At 42.9% G+C, this 27,232-nt stretch overlaps 1 protein-coding gene, 1 long non-coding RNA gene and 1 pseudogene across 3 annotated transcripts; 2 read left to right on the top strand and 1 right to left on the bottom strand.

Annotated features, from left to right (window-relative positions):
• Positions 1 to 21,542: 21,542 nt before the first annotated feature.
• On the bottom strand, positions 21,543 to 22,498 carry LOC147435141 (uncharacterized; annotated as a pseudogene).
• LOC147435140 (uncharacterized) lies at positions 22,174 to 24,218 on the top strand. 2 transcript variants are annotated; one of them, XM_086488250.1, is made up of 4 exons: positions 22,174 to 22,857; positions 22,992 to 23,086; positions 23,846 to 23,902; positions 23,998 to 24,218. In XM_086488250.1, the coding sequence occupies exons 1-4, from the start codon at positions 22,754 to 22,756 to the stop codon at positions 24,051 to 24,053; spliced, it is 312 nt and encodes a 103-aa protein (XP_086344376.1). In that variant the 5' UTR covers positions 22,174 to 22,753; the 3' UTR covers positions 24,054 to 24,218. The 2 variants fall into 2 exon arrangements, 1 of the variants encoding a protein (XP_086344376.1); XR_015185067.1 differs by lacking the exons at positions 22,174 to 22,857; positions 22,992 to 23,086 and adding an exon at positions 23,147 to 23,741 and having other exon boundaries at positions 23,846 to 24,218.
• Positions 24,219 to 24,596: 378 nt separating this feature from the next.
• LOC147435139 (uncharacterized) lies at positions 24,597 to 25,440 on the top strand. Its single transcript, XR_015185068.1, has 2 exons — positions 24,597 to 24,886; positions 24,979 to 25,440. It is a non-coding gene; the product is annotated as an uncharacterized LOC147435139 (long non-coding RNA).
• The last annotated feature ends 1,792 nt before the right edge of the window (positions 25,441 to 27,232 follow it).

Genomic DNA, 27,232 nt, shown 5'->3' with positions numbered 1-27,232 from the left:
CCCATGGATCTCATTTTTGGAAGGAAACAAAGGCCTCTGCTATGATCTAAGTGGGCAACCCTCAGAGGAAGTTCTTTATGGCTTTTATGCCCGATGCATGTTTCTGCCCTCGCACAATATGCTAGCTTTCGAGGAGGCATTTTACACTGTCTTCTTCACTTGGCGAACGAAGATATTTGCGCCGGTGATAACCAACCTCACCGCAAGATTTGTAGGATACTCCGCAGTGGAAATGAAAAACAGAGTCACCATGCACTTTTTGCAAGTGCCAGACAAAGAACGCAAAATCAGATACCCAAAAGCCCTGGAAGCACTGAAAGACCGCCTCGCCCACCGTCAACCCGAAGATTACTTCAACCCATAAAGCTATTTCAAGGGATGACATAGGCGAGGAGGGGGGGAATGTTAGCAGCAAGCTAACGCGGACACCATTTTTCGGAGTTCTCCTTGTAAAACAATCATTATTTTGATAAATCGGGAATATTGTAACTCCTATTTTCTTGGTAAACTTTGTAATTAATGAACCGGGGCTACAAGCTTCCATATTGTATTAGCCAGTCATTTCCCAGCTTTGGTAGAGCTCTATATTATTACTTTTGACCACCCAAAAACCTTGGCTAAGGTATAAAAGCGAATTTTTGTAAGTTTTTTATAAGTTTTTGGATAAGAAATACACAGCGTGAGCTAACGGCGCTCACTTCTCTCCTTCTCGCGCTTCCTACTCCCTCTCTGGTTGTCACATTGCGAATGCGTTTGTTGCATTGCAAACGCAGGTAAGAGCTCTACGCATTGACGTAAGCCATTCACAGTAATTCGTAGCTTTTGGCGTCGCCGATCCACGACCTAATTTCATCATAACTAGGAATTTACTATTTTAAAACGAAAACTAAGCATAGGCGGGGTATTGGGGCATCATTGCTAAGCATTTAAATGCATTCTAGGTCAAAAACGACTAGGTCAAAAATCCACTACTGTTAATAATCGCGATTTTGGAACTTGACTTAAAGTGGGGTTTGAAAACATAGGCATGTATGCTTAGGTCTTGTAAACTTGTCCTAGAAATTTCGTTACGTTTGGATGTCATTTGATGCTGTAACGGATGTGATTTGCTTGTCAATGAGCGATTGGCTTTTGGTGATTTCAGTCACTTAAGTGTAGCTTGAGTTAGATGCGAGTTGTTCGTTGTTTTCCAAGAGATTGACAACCTCTTGTAGCCTCTATACACTAGTCGAGTCAGCTTCGTCCCATGGTTGACAAATTAATCGTGGTTCTCGCTATACGGCAATAAGATATGATGGTGAGGTTAGACATGCGTCTCACAGTCTACTAGGAATACAAGCTTTGAGGACAAAATATCTTCTTCAATAAGAGGGGAAAAACTTACAAAACCTCTTTGAATCATTTAAACACCTGTAGTGGTGTGAGAACCTTTATCCGCAATGATACAAGAATCTTTATATGCTACATGGCCTACATGTAGATGTAGCAGATGAAAGGGAGATAAAGACTGATACATTTTGGAGTAGAACCTCTAAAAATCAACTTTTTATAATTTATGTATTGACCATTAGACAAAGATGAGTTATGACACACTATATTTGTGTATGGTAATATGAGGTATATAATATCTGAGTGTAGGTTGGGATATACACTTGCTATAGATCCTTGTTGTAGTCTTAGAGCTAAAGGAGGCTCAAATGATGCACAAGATTGAGCAAGGACATGTTCACACTCTGAAGCAAGTTAAGTCTTTCCTCCAATGTCTTGCAAAGTCAAGATGGAAGGTAGTAATTGTCTCAATGAGGGTGTGCCTTATAAGAACCCCTTGGACACCACTTGTTTTGTTTCCCCACTATGTTTTTGAGGATAAAAACTTCTTTTAAGGAGGAATTCAAGTAAATTTCTATAAAAAGGTATCAAAAATGTCACAATGTGACATCACCCCCTCTCTTTAGCAACTTGATTGCTACATTGGGCATTGAAAGTTTTGTAAAAGCTTGTTTTTTTAATAGTTATAGGTACATGTCAAGGACCCTTTTGGAAACATAATAAAAATTATTTTATTTTTATTTTTATTTTTACTTTTCTCGATGCTCGCTATGGAATCTCCAAGTCATTGATGGTAGTCACGTCCGACTAAATATGTGGTTTTAGATCCATATGGGAAAGGACACAAGGACAAACCCAAGGGTCCCTACCATGGAAAAGAAATTATGAAGGTTTTGGCTATGGTGCTGCTTTTGCATCATATCTATATGTTTTCTCTTGTGAAAAACAATGCTACTACTGAAGGCTACAATGGCAGTTCAGCCTGTCAATGGTAGCAATACGCTCTCTCTGTGGTGTGGCATGCAATGCTGCCAAGCATCTTTTGTGGCTTTAGTATTTCCTCCAATGTCTTGTAGATTCAAGATAAAGGCCAGTAGTTGCCTCAATGAGGGTGTTTCTTCTAGGTTTAGGTTGTTGACCCCTTTTTGTTCTCTGATATGTTTTCAAGGTCAAAAATTTCTTTAAGGCCCATGGGGGGATTTTTTTGGGGGGGGATGGGGGGGTGGTAAAAGTCACATAGCGTGTGAAGGCTAAGTGGAGCCATATGTATCGGATGGTAGGGCTCGATCGAGCATCAAGGTCATGCCACCGAAGTGTGGGTGCCGAGTGTATCTAGGGTTCAGGGGTGAGGGCACCCAAGGTTGGAGGGCCATGGGCAAGTGGGCTAGTGTGGATACGTAGACAACCACTAGTATAGCAAGGCCTTGAGTGGAATCCTCCTGCATTCTTGAGTAGTGCCAAGTGCACTCTCATGCCCTCTATGGTTGGGTGGTGAACCCGAGCTCATTACCTCCTCTTTTCTCATGGCCACAATGGAGTTTTGTGGCAACGATCATGGCATAGCCCATGATAGCCTACCCTAGTGTAGCATGTGATGCTTTATATACACCATACTTGGCATATAAAACATTTCATCGCAAAAGCATCCCCTCTTCTCTACCTTCATCACTAGGGCAAGAGCCTTTTAGATTTCATTGGTAGGCTAATGCAGACAACACCAGGGTTTGGGATGCACCTCCATCTCAATGAGTATGACAAGCACCTCTTTGTAGTAAGAATTGGGCTTTAACAAGCCATCTATCAAGCTTGTGCATCTAACCACCTCTAGGATGCATCCCCTATTCTCCATCTCAGTGAGTATGAAAAGCACCTTTTTGTAGTAAGAATTGGGCTCTAACAAGCCATCTATCAGGCTTGTGCATCTAACCACCTCTAGGGTGCATCCCCATTTCTTCAATAAACCATGATTGAAAATCTCATGACGTGAATTTGCTTAGCCAAGTCAATTCTTGCATTATTTGACATGCCTTCAAAATGCAAGCTTAGTGGACGCATCTAGAGAAAGTGCCTCAGCTAAAAACAACACTAAGGCAAGCATTACCAAGTTTTGCATAAAAGTTTATTTATAAAGATGTTGTCCCGTTGCACTTGTTTATAATAGGTCAAGCGTACAACGACCGAGGGCAAATTTGGCGTATCCTACAATCACAATACTAGAAAACTCCAATAGACATCATCTAGTTTGGATAGTTCTCTAAAATAGTTTACAATTGGCTAAGAGAACTGCACTTTGTATACATGCCCACAAAAGGTGTAATTAGCACAATATGTAGCTCCTACAAGTTGCATGTCATAATCTCCAAGCTGAAAGCCTCCTAGCCTTGCACCACACTTGCAACCATATCATTCAATTCAAATGGAGAGAGGCCTCGGTTTGCAACCTCGATGACAACAACCTAGAGCTCTTTCGTCTTGCTCATGGTTGACATACTCTGTAGCAAGTGCAATGCAAAAGACGAGAGTATATAGTTTGCTATTCTACTTAGTAAAATCTCTTAAAAAGCTCGAGGGGTTCATCATTAAGTACCCTCTATATAACTTGCGATCATGGAGTATTTAAAAAAACTTCCTTTAACATGTTCGAATGAATAAAATGACTCTTTTTGAGGATTTTTTTTTAAAATTAAATATAATTTTTTTAATTTTAATGTATTTGTTAAATTGTTTTTTTTTTTTTGCATTTTAAAACTCTTCCTTTCGAACTCATGTTATACATTAACATGATTACATAGTGCAAACACCACCACCCCCACCCCCACCCAAAACACCCCCCCCCCCCCCCCCCCCCCCCCCCCCCCCCCCCAAAACAAACACACAAGTTAAAAAGACAATGAGAATAAAGCTTTGCCTTTTATACTTCCATGTGTCCCACCTACTATTTCTTTGTGGTGACACTTATACTTCTAGTGTGTCATTGCTATCAAAATCTTGCCATGGGTTTGCCTTTGCTTGTCAATGAATACCAACACAAGCTTTGAAATGCATGTATAGTTTAGATCGTGTGCAATATTCAAACCATTCAAGAGCTCGAGATCCTTTTCTTGTTTTTCTTGTTGATGCATAATACCACATGTTTTGAGGAAGCATGCATAGGTCACATCGTTTGCAATGTTCAACCAATCAACTTGTTCAGACCATCAATGGTTGAATCAATCAAGAACTTGAGGGCCTTGCCTATTTTGGGCAACTCCACGTTTTAACCCTTTGAGTATGCACACATATTTTCCATGCTAGGAGAAAGGCCCTTGTGTTGCAATTGTTTAATGTTACTATGCCATTTTGTGTTAGTTTTTTTTGGCTTGGTTGGAGCCAACATCTCCATGTCACATGGATGGAGCAGCTAATTAACGTACATCACGGATGTGTAAAAACTTGTAAGTTCATCGACAAATGAGGAGACTGCCATCACGGACATCTCTCTCCTAATTGGTGGCTCCCCTATTGGAAGCATGCCACAACACAAGGCCTACCTACTAATTACATGCAATTTTCATCGTCATCACCTACTTTCGTTGAAATTTAATATTCAGATGATGCATGTGCTTTGTGATAGTTTTTGGCAACTCTCATGTTGCACTAGTGCTACCCTTGGCTCTTATGCCTTTGTGTGCATGTTGAAACAAAGACAATTGCCAATTTTCCAACAAGCTCTCCAAATAAGATATGCAATGAAGATTGTTGAACCTAAAAATGGGGAGTCAAGATTCTCTGCACCAATTGATTGAAGTAAGTGCTCTCTCTCTCTCTCTAAACAATAGGCAACTTTCTCATGTAGGTGACCACGTTGCAAAGCATCTCACAAGGTATAGTAGCTTGATTCCCTCTTCTTATTCTGAGTCAGTGGTACAAGGGTCTAGTCAAGCCTTGAACAACAAGCCTTGAGCAAGCATCTTTGGGTTGATGTAGGTGATCATGTAGGGAATGGATGCACTTCTCAATCCGAATCAAGACAATGGGGAGAACCATGCCGACTATCTTGTACTTCCACAAACCAACTATAAAGCTAAGTAGGTCGGGGCCCTCTTCTTAATGTGAGCGAGCATACTAGCTAGGGTCCTTTGCTTTTCATGCAAGGCATCTATCGGACTAATATAAGTGGATGCAATCTTCTCAACCTAAGTGAATGTGGCAAAGACATGGTTGACTTCCTTGGTCCACATCCATCCAGGGCTCTCCATGAGACAAAGATCCTCTATTGCCACCATATGCCTCTACAAAAACACAATGCCTAGCCTTCCATACATGTGAGTAGTGTCTAAATCAGGGGTGTCTAGGAAACTATCTTGAATGCTTATTGATTTTAATAGAAAATATTTAGCTCTATCAAACATTCGGAACACATTGAATGATGCATATGTCAATAATGTTGAGTTTGTAAGAGCAAAAGTGTTTGGGGAGCTTGTTGTTTAGTACATTGTGATCTATCTCTTGATGATCACTTGTTCTAAACTATGTCTACTTTTTTTATATATATAAAAGCAACACTCACAATTGTGAGTGAATTATATTGAACAGCCCAAAAAATTACAAGGTCTTGTCATGCTCCGAATTACAAATTGGCATCACTAAATTGTCAAGCTCCTTCATCACTTTGTGGACAAGCAAGACCTCCAAGCTATTGAGTTGGTACTGGGCCACCAAAAGGTTAATGGTTTTCCAACTCTTGTTGCCACTGTCCCAGAAGGGCCCAAGTCGCTTTAGACTTTCTTAAAAGCAATGCTTGTTTTGCATTCTACAGTTGCATTGAACTGGCTAAGTATTATTTCACCCCAAAGTTACTTTTTTTTTTTGCAAAAGAAAATTTTGCACATGTGGATCCAAGCACAGAACAAAGTCAAATTTTTGGGATATCAAATGTAAGTGCTCTTATCAAATTTTGCACATGTGGATCCAAGCACAGAACGAAGTCAAATTTTGGGATACCAAATCTAAGTGCTCTTCTCATATGAACCCGCTTCCATCATTGGAAGCCCAAACCTAGCTCTTAACACTAGGAGTCCCTTGCTCTAGCAATAAGGAGGGCACATCTTTTCATCATACTTTAATTGGGGAGAATAGTGCCACCTCTTCCTGCACACATGATCACACTTGTAGCGTAGATTGTGTGCAAAGTGACTAAATCTCATAATTCAAGCAAATATATACTCAAAATTAATCAATAATACATTCTCTTTTGCTACATATATTGACGAGGAAAGAAACACAACATACAAAGTAGAGCATAGTAACTCAGTGTCCATGTTTTCAATCTGAGTTAAGTATTTTAAATTTAAAGGATCTCTACGACCATAAGAGGGGTTGTCTTTGCAAGACAAGGTGTCAAGGTAATAATTCTCTCTCTCTCTCTCTCTCTCTCTCTCTCTCTCTCTCTCTCTCTCTCCCTCTCCAAAATCAGATTTGCATTAGTCTACATGATGATAATCGCAATAGTGGGTTACTTACATAGTAAGGAAATACATTACTAAGTGTGGTTGAGAGAGAACAAGTTGTTCACAAGCATCCTCAATTCATTAGCAAGATTCATATTGTGATTGTTGTCTTTAAGATGCACTTACAGTGTAGCTAATGTCCAAGATAAGCATGCGTTTATTGGACACACCCAACATGGTAATGCAAAGAAGCTCTTTGTTGTTTCCTCTAATTTAGTTAATCTAGTCACGATGATATTATCTAGTTAGAATGTGAATATATCTTTGATTTTTATTCTCTACTTGCAATCAATTTCAACTATATCAACATTCTCATATCTCCACCCTATGACATCATCTTTATGGCGGCTCTGCCACCTCTAGTGCTTTTCACTATAGTAAGTGTTAACTCGACTTGCCTTCAATGCCTTACCTATAGCTATCTAGCTATAGTGTGTTTGTAGGATTAAGCGAGGTGCTCTCTCTCTCTCTCTCTCTCTCTTATCATTGTATTAATATTTAAGCTATGGGGAAGGAATTGGTTGTATGGGGTGTATCACTCTATTAAGACATGCTCACATTCATCTAGATCATAGAACTCTTTAAAGTTTAGGAAAGTCATAGCTAATTATATGGACATTACAACTTGCATGTTGCATTGTGCACACATAATATATATATATATATATATATATTCTCTCTCTCTCTCTCTCTCTCTCTCTCTCTCTCTCTCTCTCTCTCTATTTGATAGTAGTATATGTCAATGTCATTATTTCACGCTATCCTATTTGACCAAGACCATGCTTGTGCCACCTTCTCAATCTCTATATGCCCAACTACAAAAATTTCCTTACAACCAATGTAGATCTTCTAGCTGATGCAATGTGTCTATCCCACGTATGAGAGTGCCCTACGACCCCTTCTTTGTTTGTGTGATTCTGACCATTATTTCATTTTGAGGATGCACACACATGTTTGAGATTTTGACAGAAGATTCTCACCCACTTATTTTAGACTTAGCTTCCATTACTTTTCCTCCCAACATTATCCTCTTCACCTTTGATGTTGAATCTCTCTACCCAAGTATCCCCATCTGCGAAGGTCCTCTTGCCCTTAAAAATTCCATCCAAGGTTTCTTCGCCTTCCCTAAGGTCCATTTCATTTTACCCTTAGCCTTTCTTATCCTCAACCACCATCACCTCTCTTTCAATGGAGAATTTTGGCACCAAATTAAAGGCACTGCAATGGGGTCTAGCTTTGCAGTTGTGTATGCATGCCTCTTTCTTTTCTTTTTAGAGGAAGGCATGAAAATCTCCTATCTTCCCCTTCCCTTCTCTACTTTAAGAGATTTGTAGATGATGTCTTTGGAATTTGGGATGGTCCTCTTTTTAGCTTAAGAGAACTCCTCCAAGAGTATGGAAAACCCCTCCAAGAATATATCAAAATTTCCCTTTCAATCTCCTCTCAAGAAGATTTTATTCTAGACATTCATTTCTTCAAAGGTCCCTCATTTTCTGCTTATGGGATCCTTGATATCCATTGCCACCAAAAAAGCCTAAATTTCTACAACCTTTCCCTTGGCAATCAGGACATGTGAGCATTTTTTCTCAACAAATGTGCAAGTGAATGCAGTTTGATGATGCTTGACGTGGACTAGGACTTGTCTCTCACGAGATCATGGTAAGATGGTTTGTATTGATATGGAGACAGATCAATGCAAAAGCAAATCAATTGACTTTGACGTTCTTTAGTAAGACATTTACTAGGATAATGTATGTAATCATGCTAAGCATGGATGTTTACTTCTCAAACCGGCACATATTGCAACAATATGTGAGGAAAACAATATCAATCACTCTTCCGTCAAAATCTCAAACATATGCGTGCATCCTTGAAATGAAATAATGGTCAGAATCACGCAAACAAAGAAGGGGTCATAGGGCACTCTCATGCGTGGGATGGACACATTGCATGCGCTGGAAGATCTACATTGCTTGCAAGGAAATTTGTGTATCTCAGTACATAGTGGCTGAGCATATAGGGATTGAGAAGGTGGCACAAGCATGGACTTGATCAAATAGGATAGCATGCAGTAATGACCTTCACATATTCTACTATTGAATAGAAGAGAGAGAGAGAGAGAGAGAGAGAGAGAGAGAGAGAGAGAGAGAGAGAGAGAGAGAGAGAGAGAGAGAAATCTATTATGTGTGCACAATGCAACATGCAAGTTGTCATGTTCATATAATTAGCTATGACTTTCCTAAACTTTAAAGAGTTCTATGATCTTAGATGAATGTGAGCCATGTCTTAATAGATTGATACACCCCATACAACCAATTCCTTCCCCATAGCTTAAATATTAATACAATGATAAGAGAGAGAGAGAGAGAGAGATAGCACCTCGCTTAATCCTACAAACACACTATAGCTAGATAGCTACATGCAAGGCATTGAAGGCAAGTCGAGTTAACATCCACTATAGTGAAGAGCAGTAGAGGTGGCAAAGCTGCCATGAAACTGATGTCATAGAGTGGAGAGATGAGAATGTTGATATAGTTGAATTGATTGCAAGTAGAGAATAAAAATGCAACTATATATTCACATTCTAAGTAGCAATCTCATCGTGACTAAATTAACTAAACGAGAGGAAACAACCAAGAGATTCTTTGCATTACCATGTTGGGTGTGTCTAATAAAAGCATGCTTATCTTGGACATTATTTACACTAAGTGCATCTTAAAGACAACAATTACAGTATGAAGCTTGCTAATGAATTGCGGATGCTTGCGAACAACTTGTTCTCTCTCAACCACACTTAGTAATGTATTTCCTTACTATGTAAGTAACCCACTATTGCGATTATCATCATGTAGACTAATGAAAACTTGATTTTGCCAAACGTTGTAAAAGAAAAACCTTAGCGAGCGAACTTGGCTTTGGCAACAAGATGGAAGAGAAGAGGGAGAGAAAAAAAAGGGTAAGGGAGGGGGGGAAGAGGAAGAAGAAGTGACACAAGTTTACACCAAACGCATTTTGCTTAATTAACTCCTCAGGGGTCTAAACACAAGAGAGATATGGAGGGGGTATAAATAGGGAGGTGTGGTTCCAAAAAATTGTACAAGGTACCATATTAAAGAGAGAGACCTACTAAAAGATAGGTCATGACCAATCTTAAGTGGGTACTTTCAAAAAAGGAAGGAAAGGAAGAGATTCGGTAGGGTAATAAAGTTGTGAAGGGGGTAATAAAGGAGTGAAGAAATATACCAAAAAAGGGACTAATGAAAAATGGAGGCTGACTTAGTCTAGGAATGGGTGGAGCTAATTAGAGGGGTCGTATATACAAAGGAGGCCGAAGTTAGCTAAGGTAGGGGTTTGTCATTTGAGGGTGGAATTATTGAGGTGAAGTGGGGAGAGCTGTGTGTGTGTGTGTGTGTGTGTGTGTGTGTGTGTGTGTGTGTGTGTGTGTGTGTGTGTGTGTGTGTGTGTGTGTGCGCGCGCGAGGGGGGGGGGGGGTGGAATTGCGCGCTAGAGAGAAGAGTGCCAAGATTGGGCGCATTCAACCAACATATCAAATGTCTTGGTAAGTGTGCGAGGTCGGTGTTGGATTTAAGAAGTTTAGTGAGGGGTTTTTTAATGGAACGGGATATGTTGAGATTGCAGATTAGAGGTGAGAATTTTGACGATAGTCGGTGAAGGTTTGGTTTTAGACAACTTATGGAGGAGAGAGCGTCTCAAATCGTAGGAAAGGTAGAGACAACAAGCTTCCAGAAGGGGGGAGGGATATCCATTTGCTCTTAGCTTAGCAAAGAAAAAGTTATGGATAGAGATAAACCTCAAAGAGAGCTTTCCCTAATAATGTACGTCCTAAGCTCTGAGAGAATAAAAACAATCTTTTGGTGTGTAGAGTGCCCAAGCAACAATAGCGTCAAGTGTTGCATCTTCTTCGCAAAACTCCCATGTCAAATCTACACCCTGCTGCATTGGCATTGTGGAAACTCTTTTGATATATTTAACACTTCTCTTATTCAGCAAGGGAGGCATCTTATTGAGTTAGGTCTTGAAGATGTCAACACTATGCTTGTCAAGATCGAGAGCATTGGAGACTTACGAGCTAGCAAGACAAGCTCGTGGCATGAGGAACTTTTCATGTTTAAATTAACAAATTTGGAAACTTAACGAAGTTTCATTGAGCTATTTACATGCATAATTTAGTGATCTTTCTACTCTCTTTTCTCTTTTATTCAAGGCTAAGCTCAGGGAAACCCTTTTTGTCGACATTATGCGCTCAAAATAGTGATTTCACATGCTTTTCCTATCCCAAAGCTCGTTGCCTTTTGCTCAACAATACTGTGTTTTGAGATTTGTAACGTAGTTTTAGTGAGTTTTACAATCACTCAACTTAAACTTTGATATATTGTTGTTGCATATTTTGAGATTGCACCTATTGATACAAGCATACTAGAAAAGCGATGATCTTTGGCAAGTTATCCTCCCAAATATCCTTTTTGCAAACCCGCTTCAAACACTGGAAGCCCAAAACCTGGCTCCTAACTCTAAGAGTCCCCCGCTATAATGGAAAGGAGGATGCATCTTTTTGTGATTATATTAACTAGGGAGAATATTGCGCCACCTCCCCCCTACAATTGTCTACGAACGATTGCACGTGCAGTGTGTCTGATTCATGCACACTTGTAGTGTAGATTGTGCACAAAAATGTGACAAATTTTTATTATTGCAAACAAGTAGATGCTAAAAAATAGACACTAATGTATTCTCTGTTGTTGTATGTGTTGGGATTGAGAGCAATGCAATATATAAAGTAGGGTAGAGCGACACAGTGTCCATGTTTTGCAATTTTGACTAAGCACCTTAAATTTTAAGGATGTCTACTATCACAAGAGAGGTGGTCTCTACAAAACGATATACCAAGGTAAGAAATATCTCTCTCTCTCTCTCTCTCTCTCTATATATATATATATATATATATATATATATATATATATATATATATATATATATATATATATATATATATATATATATATATATATATATATATATATATATATGAATGAGACAATCATAATAGTAGGTCACTTGAGAAGAACACATACTAAGGAAATACATTAGTCACTGTGATTTTGAGAGAAGAACAAGTCATTAGCGAGCTTCCTATTGAGAAATCTGTCTTTTGAGATGCACTCACACAAGCATGCACATAACACACGTAATGCAAAGAAGTAGGGGGTATGTGTGCACGATTTTCAAAAAGCAGTGGGAGAGGTGCACTACAAGAGGTTGTGTGCTCTTGTGACGCTGTTAGCGACGGAAATACACTGGGTTTTTATAACCCCCGACGTCGCTAAAACCGTCGCTACGAGCGTCGCTACGAGAGCGTCGCTATAAGCGTCGCTATATGCGTCGCTATAAGCGTCGCTATATAGAGACGCTCATAGCGACGCTCATAGCGACGGTTATAGCGACGTTTACACAGAAGACTATAGCGACGCTCATAGCGACGCTACAGAACCATAAATAGCGACGGTTATAGCGACGCCTGAGAGAATTTTTTTTTGGTGGCAGGGCATTCAACCATATTGTACTTGATTCACTTTTTTAAAAAAGTGCAAGGGTAGATAATAGACCCAAAATAGTCCCCCACAAGACGCATTGTTTGCAAAATTGACAATTGTACACATCATAGGCAAAATGAATTGATTGGCAAATGTAATAATGACAATTGTACAACATCATAGGCATAAAGAATTGATTGGCAAAAGGAACTGCAGTGACAAATGTAATAATATACATGGTTCAAAAAGATGTATAAAATCCGTCTCATGATACATAAGCTATGAGAAACCCTAAACTAATGCTATCTAGCTACGGCTAAACTGACGTCGTCTAGTCAGACGTCTCATCGCGTCCAAGCGGCGTATCTGTCGGATTCTGCAAAAAAAGACAATAAGACAGCTTTCAGTAAGTATAAACATATAACGACATTTATAAAACAATACAAAAAATAGAAAAGAGTAAACCCTAATACTAACCATGCCGCTGCGAGAACTGAGAATGTCCATCAGGGCGTTTAAGCCCTTCCTGCCTGCGTACTCGCGCTCGTACGGTGTGGGATCACGTCCTGTCATCGACCACTGTCAAAACATACAAAGATTTCATTATGTTAGAATTAAAAAACTCATAAACCCTAAACTATCGAACATAAAGAGCAATGTGAAAACACTTACAAAATCGGCCTTAAATGATGCCCATCCACCGCTCCCCAAGTGGTGCGAGCTCCCTGCCTCTACTCGCGCTCTGGCTGCATCCTTTTGTTGCTTCCACTTGTCGGGATTCTCGCGCGCTGCTTTCTTCGCATTCTTCCAATCTTCTTTGGCCAGCCAATCTGGCCTGTTCCACCCATTCTTGATTACTTTTTGCACTTCGGAACGCTTGTGTCTGCAGTATTCACGCATTCGAATCTTCATCAGGTCTTCATTGAAGCGCTGATCCCGTGTTGGAACGGGAAAATCATCATGAAGTATGCTGATGACTCTGTTTTTTAAATCACTTGGTACTTCATTCCATTTGTTTAGTATGTAGTGTCTAAACAGCTGAGAGCAAAGACCACGCATGCGCGAGATCACCTTCTTGCCGTCATCATCCATGATGATGCCGCCGCTGAAGTCGACGGAGTAAGACAAGCCCTCTGGCCGGTGACGCGTGAACTTGGGTGTCCCGGCAGGGGTCTCTAGCGGCGTGTCGATGGGGGTACGGACGTCAGGTGTCTCCACCGGCGTCTGGGCCCCGAAGCGAGGAGTGTCGAGTGGGGTGGCTCCTGGCGGAGTAGGTAGAGGTGTGTAGCTTCTAGGAACAGTCGGCCGTGCAAAACCTGGCGTAGATGGCGATGCTGTGGCTGGTGTGGGGGCGGGCATAGAAGGGGAGGGTAAAGAGCCTCGTCCAACACGAGGCGGTGTGGAGGCATCGGTGGCGGAATCCCCACAACAACCGCCACCGCCACCACTAGAGCGCCGGTGTCTAGACGAGTGTGAAGCTCGTCTCGTCGACGCCGAAGCTTTGGAGCGCGCCGAACGCTCCGAAAGAGAGGGAGATGCAGATGGAGTAGGAACGCGCGATGATGCGCCAGAGCGATGACGCTCCACGTACCACTGTCTCTGCTGCGGTGACAAAGAAGAAAGAAACTCCTCATCATCCATACCTGCATTAAACACACGAATATTTAAACTTAATATTGAATGAATAGAGTAGACAATGACGCAAAGACCATTAAATACAATGACGTAATGACGCATATAAATACAATGACTCAATGAATTGAGTGATAGAAGAGGCAAGTCGAAAACTCAGAATTTTCAATCAAAAGATGTGAGCGCGAGTAGAAAAGAGCGTTATACACCATGGAAGGTACTTAGAGAGCCAGAGCTTTTACAACACGGAGCAAAATTGTTCAAATACAATATTTGTGGCGTTAAGAGATCTCTCTCTCATCCTCGCATAACTCAGCATAACTTCCTATATCTATATAGAGCTCTCCGTTTAAACACATATCCTCTGTTTCATTTTGTAGCTCCTCTGCATGCACCCCATATAGAGTAGTAGCATCTTGATGCTCGTCTGGCACCACCGCAGCGGCTTCTGATTGAGCATCTTCTCTGATCTCCTCCATTGATGCCGTTGTGATTGGCACATGGTAGCCTTCATACGTCCTTGCACTACGAGGGGCTACCTCTATGACGTACCACCAGTTTGATGTAGACTTTGTAGGATGAAATATTACCTGCCAGAGCCACATAACTTACATGAGAGCTTTCAAGCACATAACTTGTAAAAGGGGGATGTTAACTATTTACATACTTACTTGTTCACAATGCTCGGGTAGTACGAAAGAGTCTCTTAGGTCAGTCCATTTCTTAGTAGAATCCACCTCAAGAAAACCAGACTCTCCTCTACGCACAGTAGCGTTGCGACCCTCCATGATTATCTTGAACCATTGCACGTCGAACAAGCCGACAAAAAATCCTCTGTAATCCGACCATGTTCCATCTATATGTTTCCAGGCTGCGCAATCTGCAGGAATTCGTAGCACACCATCCGCAGATTTATTCTCCTCATGCCATGATGCTAGGGCGGCCATGGACTTACATTCGAAGAAATGCTTGATGCGAGGAAGCAGAGGAAAATGTCGCAAAACCTTTTGTGGAATTTTTGTCCCGTGGAGATCTACTCGATATCTTTCGGAATCACATTTCGGACACTTCTCCATGTCTATGTATTCCCCTCTGAAAAGAATGCAGTCATTAGGACAAGCATGGATAGCATTGTAATCCATCCCCAAGTTTCGCAAAATCTTTCTTGCTTTATCTCGGGAATCTGGCATCACATTGTCAGCTGGTAGTATGTGCTCTTTAAGCAATCTACACAACATAAAAATACGATACAGTCGTGTAAAAATCTATTAGATCATTATACATTTAGAGTTTTATTAAAGTAAACTAATTGTAATAGATCACCTGAAAAGCGCTGTGACACTAGTGTCACTCCATCCAAACTTTGCCTGCATGTTGAGAAGAACCAGGAGTGCTTTCAATCTAAACATACGTGCTCCATTATACAATGGCATATCGGCTTCACTTTTCATATCATCATAGATAAGCCTTTCTGAATCCATGATCGTCTCGATCATTTCATCAATCTCGGGCTCAAACATTGCCTCGTTGGGAATGTGCTCTGCATGATCATCCCCCGAGCTGTCAGAGGCTACATCTTGTGGCCTCACATATGCTGCTTGACCAAAGCGCCTGCGAACACGTCTATTGGGTTGCAAGATTACTGCTTGTTGGCCAGCGTCAGAGTCCGACGAGTTATAATTGGCAACAACTCGATCTATAATAGATGGATCGAACTCGCCAAATTCGCGAACGTGCTGCAAAGAAACACGTCTTGTCCGTCGCACAGCATGCTTGCATTGATTACAAGGACATAAGACCCTCGTTGAGAGATAGGTGTTTCGGTTGGACGGTCCCACATCCTCCTCATAATGAGGATAAAAATCTTATAACCTGGACAACAAATTTAATATTCTATTGGCATTCTTCGTCTTATCTCTCTCTCTCTCTCTCTCTCTCTCTCTCTCTCTCTCTCTCTCTTTACCTCACATTCTCTAGTCATGTCCAATCCCCGCACACCTCAGTCTAGAGGTGCACGGAGATCAGAACCACCGGGTTATAATCTCGTCTTTATTGGTCAATACCTATATTTGTGGGTACAAGAAATCTACACACCCACGTCTACATGATACTGCATGTAGTGGACAAAACCCCTTTGCCTCTTCTCTAGCTCTAGCACTTCACAGCATCTTAACATCTTTTCATAGTAGATCTTTTCACTGTTCGTCTAACTCTAAACCCTAAACCGTAAGTAATTCTTGCGTGGACTCGATCTAACGTAAATAAGCGTAAATCTAACTAAAAATAAACCTAAATCTAATTTAACGTAAGTCTACATCTAACCTAATCTTTAACGTCTTTTGGGATAGTTTCCTACGAGGTTAAAACTCTCTTCTTCTTGTGTGTGTGTGTGTGTGTGTGTGTAAACCTAAATAAACCTAAGTCTAATCTAATATAACATAAATCTAAATCTAACGTAAATTATGTTATATTAAAAACAAAGAACTAAACTAACAGGGATTATAAGAACCTTAAAACTGATTTAACACATAATTTTTCACATAACTCGGCAAGAGTTGGCATTCTCATCACTAAAGATGTGAGAGTTAACTTCTGGCGGTGACGCTGCCTCATCTCCATCCACATCTGACGACAGCAATTGGCCCTTTAGACCGTTCTTGGTCTTGTTACTAACTTTGAAGTTGCTGTTGAATGACTAGAGGTTGTCTAGATGGTCATTGTGTCGGGGATGTAGTGACTCTTGCCGCCCTGAAGATCCACCTTCTTCCCTATCTTCTGAAGACATTTCACCAATACTTTTGGATCGACGGAGCCCACCATGAGTGAAGGCAGCAATAACCTAGTATATTCCATTGAGGGCTTTCTTCACCCGCTTCATGCATGCATCGCAGTCTATGGAGACCTAAATCTAGTCTAATATAACGTAAATCTAAATCTAGCGTAAATAAACGTAAATCTAGTTAAAAATAAACCTAAATCTAATTTAACGTAAGTCTACATCTAACCTAATCTTTAACGTCATTTAAGATAGTTTCCTACGACGTTATAACTCTCTTCTTCTTGTGTGTGTGCGCGTGTGTGGATGTGTGTGCCAATAAAAAGAAATAAATGGTATAACCTTTCTATCACCCATGCCAAGTATGATAGATTGATTATGCCATTTCCCTCTTGAATAATAGGTCTTGAGTTCAACTCCTCGTCGGCTAGATCTTTAGGTCTTTTAATTTTAATTAGTTTCCTACGACGTTAAATTAGTTTCTCTCTCTTTCTCTCTCAATGTGTGTGCGTTTTTTTGGATCGTATGCATGTTTTCTCTCTCTTTTCCTCTCTCAATGTGTGCGTTTTTTGTTTATGCATGTTCTCTCTCTCTTTTCCTCTCTCAATGCGTGCGTTTTTTGTTTATGCATGCTCTCTCTCTCTTTTCCTCTCTCAATGTGTGTGTGCATTCTTTGTTTATGTATGTGTGTGTGCGTTTTTGTTTTTGTTTGTACTCTCTCTCTCTCTCTCTCTCTCTCTCTCTCTCTCTCTCTCTCAAAAACACTATGTGTGTGTGTATGTGTGTGTGAGAGAGAGAGAGAGAGGGAGAGAGAAAGAGGGGAAGGGAACATGAGAATGAGGAGAGGGAAGGAGCATACCTGGCTCTCCTTCCTCTCCTCGTGTGTGTGTGTGGAGAAGAAAGAGAGAGAGAGAGAGAGAGAGAGAGAGAGAGAGGGAGAGCGTTACCTTCTCCTTGCTTGAGGGCGCCGAAAAACTCAGATCTGAGATCTGAGTTTTTGGGCGCGCTCGGTTATTTTTTTAGCCCAGCCGGCGTCGCTATGAGCGTCGCAAATTTACAAAGAAATTTGCGACGCTCATAGCGACGCCGGGATTTTTGTTTTGAGCGTCGCTGTGTGAGTGTTGCTCATATGAATAGCCTCTTGTAGTGGTGGAATCTGACAGGGATGCTCACGCTTTTGGTGAAGGAGTAGCGACGAGCGAGGGATGCGTTGTAGGTGGCAAAAAGGGAGGGGGGCGGGGCATGTGGGCGTGAGCTAACCGCCCTCTCGAGCTTTCTGGCGACAGGAGCCTCCTCTCTCTCTCGAGCGACTTCCAGTCCGGGGCCTGTGCAGGCCATGCTGCTCCCCTCCTAACCGCTTTCCTTCCTTCCTCTCTCTCTCTCTCTCTCTCTCTCTCTCTCTCTCTCTCTCTCTCTCTCTCTCTCTCTCTCTCTCTTGTCCTAGCCTCTGATCTCTCTGCGTCTGTGAGCCTCCCCCCAAGTGAAGGGCAGCTCCGTGGGGGGGGTGGGGGGGCGTTAAGATTGATGCTCGCCCTGCTGCTGCAGCCAATGGTCGCGCCCCATTACCCCAACCCCTGCTCGTCACCACACAAGCGACCGACCAAGCTTCTGCTAGCCATGCCTTGTTGCCCCAATGTCGAGGTCTGGCTGCCGCAACAAAGTCGACCCCGCTCTGCAAGTCACGTGCTTTGTAAAACACGAAAATTTTTATTGAGGCCACTTCGCCAAGAGCCTGGTCGCACTGCGACATATAAAACCCAAAGCTCATCGCAAAGGTCCGACCAAATTTTGTAGCCCCTAGCAAGCTCACACATATTGGCCAGCTTCAAGTAGCCCTTGATCAGGTTATGGAGAAAAATCGTGACCTTAAAGCCCACCTTAACAAGCTCGAGGCACGTTTCGACGCCATGGTCCATCTCACCACCGATAAAGTAAAAGAAGTTGAAGCGAAGGTCACTGAAGCCCAATCGTTCGCTTTTGCTAATGTACAGACCTGCGTGACAATGTAGTTCCACGAACAAAGACTCCAAGAAGAAAACGCTCTCAAGGTTCGCATTGGTGAGCTTCCTTCGCCATGGTGCATCACCGAGGACATTTTCGAGGAAGCAATCACCAAGCTCAATGACGTCCTTCAACCAATCAACATCAAATCCGAAACGGTTTCTTGGATCAACGACACACATAGACAAGTGCCACCCAAGCATTGTCTTCTCACTTTCAAGGACAAAGAGGATAAGACGCAGTTACTACGGCAGTCTCAACTCCTCAAAGGGACAAAGGTTTGGATTAGCGAGGAACTGAAGACATGTCAACTGAAGATAAAAAAGAATGAGCTCAAGAAGATGCACGAAGCTCGCAAGCAAGGTAAATGGGCAATATACCAGGGTGGTAAAGCCATCATCCAAGAGTTTCGAGCCCCTAAAAAGGCTCTACCCAACCCTCGTTAGATCCTGTTTCTTTCTTCCTTCTTTTTAGCTTGAGGATTGGACCCTCAGTCCTTAACTGATATGTATCTGATGGCTTCACTTAGAAGCAACAAGCCGATGTAATGCTTATGTGATGGTCCCATAGGTCATATATGACCTCAGTGGATGATAAATCTCTCTCTCTCTCTCTCTCTCTCTCTCTCTCTCACACACACACACACACACACACACACACACACATGTGCTTGCTTACCTTTGGTGTGCAGAGGAGAAGCAGCGCAAGCAGACGACTCTCTCTCTCTCTCATTGCAGTGCTAGAGGCGGCTATGCTTTTGTCATTGTTGCAGTCCGAGCAGACAACGTTCTGGGGGGGAGGGAGCCCTAGTGGATTCCAAGTCTACTATGGCTGCTGTCCAGGAGGCTTCTTTCGTTGCAACCAGTTGTAGGCGAATGTGAGGGCTTGGGTGGGGGGGGACACACAGTTAGAGGCGGAATTGGGAAAACAGACTAGAGGCCATGATCGCTTGCAAGGCAATGGTCGGGTATCGTGCTTGGGGGGACGATGGCGCTCAGGGTGCAGGGCTGAGGGGAGAGGGAAAGGGAATCTCAAAAAGTATGAAAAAGGAAGGGTGAGAGATCGAGGGGAAAAGGGAAGGGTGGGAGAAGGATTGTCGTTCTTGCACGCGTGGCTTGGCATGCTCTCTCTCTCTCTCTCTCTCTCTCTCTCTCTCTCTCTCTCTCTCGCTAGGGTGAGAGATAGGGCTCTGTCGAGCTACTTCCAAGGCGAGGTGAGAGATAGGGCTCTGTCGAGCTACTTCCAAGGCGAGAGAGAGAGAGAGAGAGAGAGAGAGAGAGAGAGAGAGAGAGAGAGAGAGAGAGAGAGAGAGAGAGAGAGAGAGAGAGAGAGAGAGAGAGAGAGAGAGAGAGAGAGAGGCCTGTAGCATTGCAAGCGGTGCTATAGAGGCGAGACTCCATAGGCTCGGCAGATTTTAGGCCTGGCAGAACGTTTGCAATGCATCTAGCATGCGAGATAGGCGCAGAGGGTAGTGGCACGTTGGTGGGCAACAATAGATGCGCAGAGCGTAGTGACTTAGAGGGCAGGGCCCCTTCTGTTGCAATTTTTGAGCTTTAGGCCGAGCCTCGCCGAGGGAATCTCCTCACTTAAAAATTGGTTTTATTTAAAGAACACCTAGTAGGGAGTAGAAGTAGCTCTTGGTCATTTTGAACAACTAGTATGGCAGGCCGCCTTCGGCGGCCTCTCGCTCTCTACTTCTCTTGGCACATCTCTCTCTCTCTCTCTCTCTCTCTCTCTCTCTCTCTCTCTCTCTCTCTCTCTCTCTCTCTCTCTCTCTCTCTCTTTCTCCATGCGTTATTCACTTGCATCGTTGGGAGTACAGAGAACACAACCGGATCAAGCTGCTTGCGACACGTGACCAGGGGAGGGACCAAAATTCTTAAGCAACCCACTATCATAGATAGTATAGATAGATAGTGTGCTCGTTTCAAGCAACCCACTATCATGGATATCAGCATGTATCCTATTGCCTTGGTAAAAATCCTTCTTCTTAGCACAATCTTGGAGCATATGTCTGTCTCATTCTCACATAATGCCTTGGAGAAAATCTACAGACGTCTCATCATAGATCTCTCCCTTCGCCTTGCCATGTTTGTCTTCAAGATGCAAGCGAATGTGATTGCATTTGGAGAGACACCCTTGCTTCACATCTATCGAGAATAGCCCATAGCTTCTTGGCCTTGCCCAAATTGGACATACCCTGCAATCACTACATTCCAAGCGATGGCATCCCGAACATCAATCTTCTCGCACACTTTTTGTGCTTTATGAAGTGCACCACATTTGGGATACATGTCGACCGAGGTTGTGCCAAGCACGATGTTTTCTTTCAAAAACCTAAGTCGTGTATTCTTTTGCCTATATGAGGATCTTGTGTAATGCCACATGTCTTCAAGGTGCAAGTGTATGTGATTGTGGTTGGACAGAGGCCCTCTCTTTGCATCTACTGAAAATAGCTTGGAGCTTTGTGACGCTTATCCTTGGCTGCAAGATGCAAGCATATGTGATTGCATCTGGAGAGACACCCTTGCTCCGCATCTGCTGAAAACAACCCTGAGCTTTTTGGCCCTGCCCAAGTTGGACAAATCTCGCAATCAGTGCATTCCAAGAGATGGCATCCAAGATAGGAAGCTCCTCGCACACTTTTTGTGCTTTATGAAGTGCACTACATTTGGGATACATGTCGATTGAGAGGTAGTGCCAAATCACGATGTTATCTTTCAACAGCCCTAGTCTACCAATATCATCGTGAATTCTTTCGCCCATGTAAGCATCTTGTGTAATGCGACATGCTTTCAAGTTGCAAGTCTATAGTAGGGGAAGGGATTCAGGCCCCTCCCCCTTACACGTTGGAAGCCACTGGTTTGTTGCTAAACAAGTTGCAACGTGGCGACAAGCATATTCTGGTGGGCGCCAATGCACGCTTTCCTGATGAGTAATATGTTTCATTCAGCTTATCCACCAGCTCTTTCTGAAAGTGGAAGAAGAGACTCTCCCGCACCTTGATTGCATTATCCTTATTACTGGAAGGCATCGTCCAAGTCAGATACTCCTTGTTGAAATCTGTGTAAGGGGCAGTTTTTATCAATTCTCCATTCTCGTCTTGGAGATTAATCCAGGTGTTTGTCTCCACTTGCCGCAGGCATGAATTTTCCACCAGTGTCCTATCCCCAGACCAGTAGGATCCGTTGAGTCCTGAAGGCTGGTGTACGGTATCATGCTTTGCAACACTATGTCCTTTGGAATGGTAGCACATGCTGCCACACTACGGACAATTGGCTTCACATCTCGGTCGGTAGTTCTCATCCGGTATGCTCGACAGCTCCTTCATCACACCCTCTATCAGAGTAGCAAGCTTGTGTAGGCTCTCGTACAGCTGTGGTAGTTTCTTCTCATAGAACTCACCATCTAAATTTCTACTCCTATCCTCTCTCTTCACATGGATGGAAGTTATTGCCTTCACGAGCTTTTCATCAACGGAATCTGCCAGTCTGTGGCTAAGAGTTTCTAGGAACACGTCTATTGAAGGATTCTTGATACAGACTTCCTCTTGCAGGCAATTCTGCACCTTTCAGATCAGAGCGTCCTCTATCGTTCTACAATGCATCCAACATGTCTAAAAAATGCAATGTTCCATTGGTTGCATACATGAGCAACTTGTCTGTGTTCTTCATGTCTGGCATGAGGGTGAGGAGGTGGTAATCCAGGATGGCCCTCATCATCCTCCAATCCCTCACCTAGCTCTCTGTCCCCAGCTGGGTCACGTGGGCATCTCTCAGCTCACACTCTAAGCCACGTTGCAACTGGTTCAACAACAGACTAGTGACTTCCAACCCATCTCTCTGTTCTTGGAGTCTCTCTCTCTTGATTCCATTGTCGCATCGCATCCTCTCTCTCTCTCTCTCTGTCTCTCTCTCAACCAGATAGTCTCCTTGAAGGACACATTCAAATACTTCTGTGAAACCTCTGGGAAGATGGATATTCCCAAAGCTCCATTAAGCATGGCCTATCAACTGTCGATAACCTCCAAGGCCCTGTTCTTGGCAAATGCCTCAGGGTCTGCAAACATGCCAACCGCGTCCTAGTCGTAACCGCTAAAGAACTTGCCCTTGAGGTAGAAAGGGGTATCGACAGAGAAGGGGCCAAGGTATTCGGGGCGATCGGGCCAATACCAATAGTCAAAGCTCATGCTGACTCTGGCCTACGCCACAGGGACCTCCTCACGAAGGGCATTCTAGGTAGCAAGGTTGTTGCTCAGAGGAGCATCATTGGAGATGGACGCAGTAGCCAGGGCAGTCATCTTGCAGGTCAAACTCTGTTAGGAAGCCTTATCTCACAGTGCAATGCGTGCTCTTCAATTGGTCTCTCTCTCTCTCTCTCTCTCTCTCTCTCTCACACACACACACACACACACACACACACTGTGAGTTGTGATTGCTCTTGCCGGTCCATTGTGTCACCTCGTGCAGGGCGCATTGACCTGGAAGCTGTTGAAATCGAGATTCGAAAAAACATCGAAGGTGGCCCCTTTTTATCTCACTTTTGGCATATAGCCTTCATCTAGCAGCTTGCTCTACGTGTAAAGGACACTCCCCTCCGCCATATCATGTTAAAATAGATAAATTGATGTGCAAACATTTTTGATTGAGCAATCCAAACCAAGAAGCAAGCAAGCGTCAAGAGTCAAGCCACGCCTGCCAGTATTGGGCAGCTCGCCTTCCATGCGGGCTTGTAGTCCAACTTAGCGCGCGCACACACACACACACACGCAGAGAGAGAGAGAGAGAGAGAGAGAGAGAGAGAGAGAGAGAGCGCCGACTTTGTCAGAGTCCATGCTTATGGCTTCCTTCCTCGCACAAGCAGAGGAAGCCCTAATCTTGTTGGAACTCGCAATTGATGCGCAGCAGTGAAAGGGTTGCAGCGTCCCTTGAAATGGCAGAGTACTCGTGTCACCTGTGATATGTAAATTACCTTGTGGAGTGGATTCATATGCGTGGTGCTGTATACGCTGTATTATTGAAATTGGCATCTGGTAAATGCTATGTTGATCCAGCCATTTGTTGCAGGTGTGCCCCTTTTATCGAAAATACGGAATGCCGCCGAAGTAGTGCCAAGGCCCCATGGTATCCCTGTTGTGGAACTAGTCAGAAGGATCACACTATGTGTTGTCGACTGCTAGCTGAATTTTTTTCTGGTTGAGTTGTTGCTCGTGGCTCAGATTCGCTTGCAGAAGAAGGCGGGGGCAGAGTTCTTGAATGCGTGGCTTTTCTGTGAAAGTTGTGTCAGTGTGCAGATAAATGGTCATGTACATGCTCTTTGTAGCTCTAGAAAGAAGGTGTGCTTGGAGGTTTTTTGCAGAACTGGATGAGGTCTACAATTTCATTTAGTGCAGCTATGACTTGCTCTCTCCATGAGGTAGACATTGTTCATTGCTAGTATGTCGTCTACTACAGGATGTCCAAGCAACAGCAAGCTATGTGCACAGCCATACCCCATCAGGGACTATTTTCTTGCTCTGTTCATCACTGTGGTATGCCTGGTATGCCTTAGGATGCTGCTATATGCAAGCTATCATGCTTGGTTACGGATTGAAGCAAGGAGGCAAATGCTATTGCAACCGATGGAGTCTCCCCCCCTTGGTGGTCAAGGTTTACCCTCTGCAGCAGGAAACTCGTTGTCAATATCCACACCACCTGTATTTGAGCCTAGAGTTTTTGTCATTGTCCCGGGTAAAGACCGGCCTACCTTTGTAGCTATGCCAGCTCCTTTGGCCCCTTCCAGGGATTCCGTGAAAGCTTCTGACACACCCAAGTTATAAATTGATTGCCTGTGTATAATAGTAATTGTTTATTGGTTTTATCTTGTGTGATTGTTCAATTTCTTAGTTCTGTTTTCCTTTCCAGGTGCACCCATAGTAATTGCAAGGAGTTGGGCAAGGGTCTTTATGTATTCGTGCGGCAGTCTGTTGCTGTTTGAAACGTGAACGATCAGCTGATTGCATTCAATCTTAAACAATAATAGGTGAACAATCACAGACACTGAGTTTGGAGACATTGCGTTGCTTCTCGACGTGTTGGTCTCCATACATTGGGTGATATGACAGTAAGGTGTTGTACTTTTCATACTGTGCATAGACGTGTACCTTGCAGTATGTTTTTACTCTCCACGACAGGTAACTTTGGGTTTTCCCTGGATTCAGGGCATGGTTGTTACTTTCACGGGCATGGCAGAGCAGGGTGTGAGCTGAAAGCTACCTTTTGCTTTGAGCTTACTGAGGATGTGAGTGAGGGGATCAACACCACGGAATGTTTTTACTTGCTTGACACTTCATCTGCGTTTCTTGTGGAAAATGTTGTGTGATTCACTTGCAGACATACCCTAAGTATATCGAAACGCGTTTGCCTGATGCTTGTAAGTTTTGCCAACATATTTGAGCATGTTTTGGTAGAGTCTGAAATGTGGAAGGTCTTGTAATAGGTGTGAGCTTTGTCCTAGAGTCACTAGAGTATGAGTCAATGAGAGAAAATGTAGAATTATCCCACATGTAGTGGTGCAAGTTTGGAGAGCTGCTTAAAGCTCCTTTCATGAATAAGCAAATCCAATCAAGTTTCCATCACATGTCTCTTGCTTATGGTGAGATTGTGATAACCCAATTACTCGAGATCGTGTTTAGTTAATCTATCTTGGAACCTAATTCGCTTGAGTGATAATATAACTTACACACACTCACTTGTGTTCACAATGTTTGTCTTCCATCCACCCTAGTTAGCATGATCCTATTTCCATCAAGTGGTATCAGAGTAGATGATTTGCACCTATGCCTAATCAATTCGCTTTCCTAATAATCCTTTCCCCTAATTACTTATTGTCACTCACTAAGTTTGGGTCCACTCTTGGCAATACCACCCTCCATAATTTGTGGTATTTTTTGATTAGCGATGCTTAATAATCTTGTGTGTGTGTTCAATTTTTTGTGCTTGTTTTTAATCTACTTCATAAAAAAATTGCTCTTATTAGAGCCACTATTAGCTATTGCAGTTTGTGTGCGTGCAAAGTACTTCTCACCGTTGTTCCATAGAACCTTTAAACATTAAAATTGGAATCCATTTGATGCTTGATTGAGTCTATCTAAAGCCTTCTGTTTTCAACTTATTGGAGTTGCTTAATCTCTGAAACTCTTTGTAGGACAAGTCAAAGTTGTGTGTGTGTCCTTGATTCAATGCTCATTACTTTGTGTTTCCACACCACCAAGTTTGTTTTTTGGTGAAGCCCTACGTGGTGGAAATACCCGAATATTAGGAGGTTAGTTCCACAAAAGAACGCTTGCCCACTTGCCACAAGGGTTGTCCACTGGTGGAACTCAAGTTGGCGGTGAAGTGGATCTGATGATATTTTGGGTCCGACCGATCGTGTGTCCCATTCGCCATCTGGTGGCTTTGCTATCCTAGTTGCTTGTAGTCAGCCACAGTAGGTGCAACTCGTTCGCCTTATGCGTCCCTTTAGCGTCAACAAGGAGCATTTAAGCATTTTCTAAGCATCATTTCGGGTCTGTTCACAAAGTGGAGCCCCTTCCCGCGATTTGTACACCATACAAGATCCCCACGATGTCATTTTTTGGCTTCGAAACCCAGCCAGGGGTCCTTTTTCGTGTGGTAAAACTCAGCCACATCTTCAGCCACTGCAAGCTTGAGTTACCCAAGGTGCTTGCCCAAGAACCTGCCAATCAACTCCGTCTTAAGAGAGTCCCTCGTCCCATAGGGTAGCACCACCAGGACACTCCCTTGGCCTTGATCCTTCCAGGGGGGATTCCTGCGGGCTACCAAGTAGCTAAGGGCACATTCAAAGCTATCAAGAGCTCTAAGTGCCTTTGAATTCAACTCTCTCGAGCTTCGAGCAGCATCAAACAGGAGCTACATCAAGCACTTTTAAAAGGGCTCCAAGACTGTCCAAAGCCGAGCCTCAAGGTTTCATCGAACTTCAAAGGCTTCCCAAGCAACCAAAGATTGTAAAGAGGCTCCACTCCGATGAAGATAGCTTCACAATAAAACATTCTCTCTCCCTCTCTCTCTTGCAATTAACTCTATTTTTTTTTACAATCAAGCACCATTTGCAATGTATGTTATAATCTATATTTATGGAGATTATTTTCTAGTTGTTCTTGTGTAAGGAGGTAGACACTGGCTAGGAGAGTCTCCTAAGTTAAGGCCCTTCTATCAGCACAATGGGGAAGAAGGGAATAGAGAAATTTAATGGGGAAGGGTTCACACATGGTAGACGAAGCTTAGCATTAGGAAGAGGATGGGGTGTAGGAGGGCCTCTTTATTTGCCATGAGCTTATGAAGGTGATTAATATTTTGATGAATAGGTATACGCCATGCGTGCAAGAATGGTGGGTATGTAAGAGTTGTGTAAGAGTCGTCAAAGGATGCACTTTTTCTTCCAAAAAGGAGGTG

The sequence above is a fragment of the Adiantum capillus-veneris genome, chromosome 18, assembly GCF_014529385.1.
Source record: "Adiantum capillus-veneris isolate H3 chromosome 18, ASM1452938v2, whole genome shotgun sequence".
In the NCBI taxonomy this organism is placed as follows: Eukaryota; Viridiplantae; Streptophyta; class Polypodiopsida; order Polypodiales; family Pteridaceae; genus Adiantum; species Adiantum capillus-veneris.
Note: the sequence above shows the minus strand (reverse complement) of the source record. Positions and strands in the feature narration are given on the sequence as shown.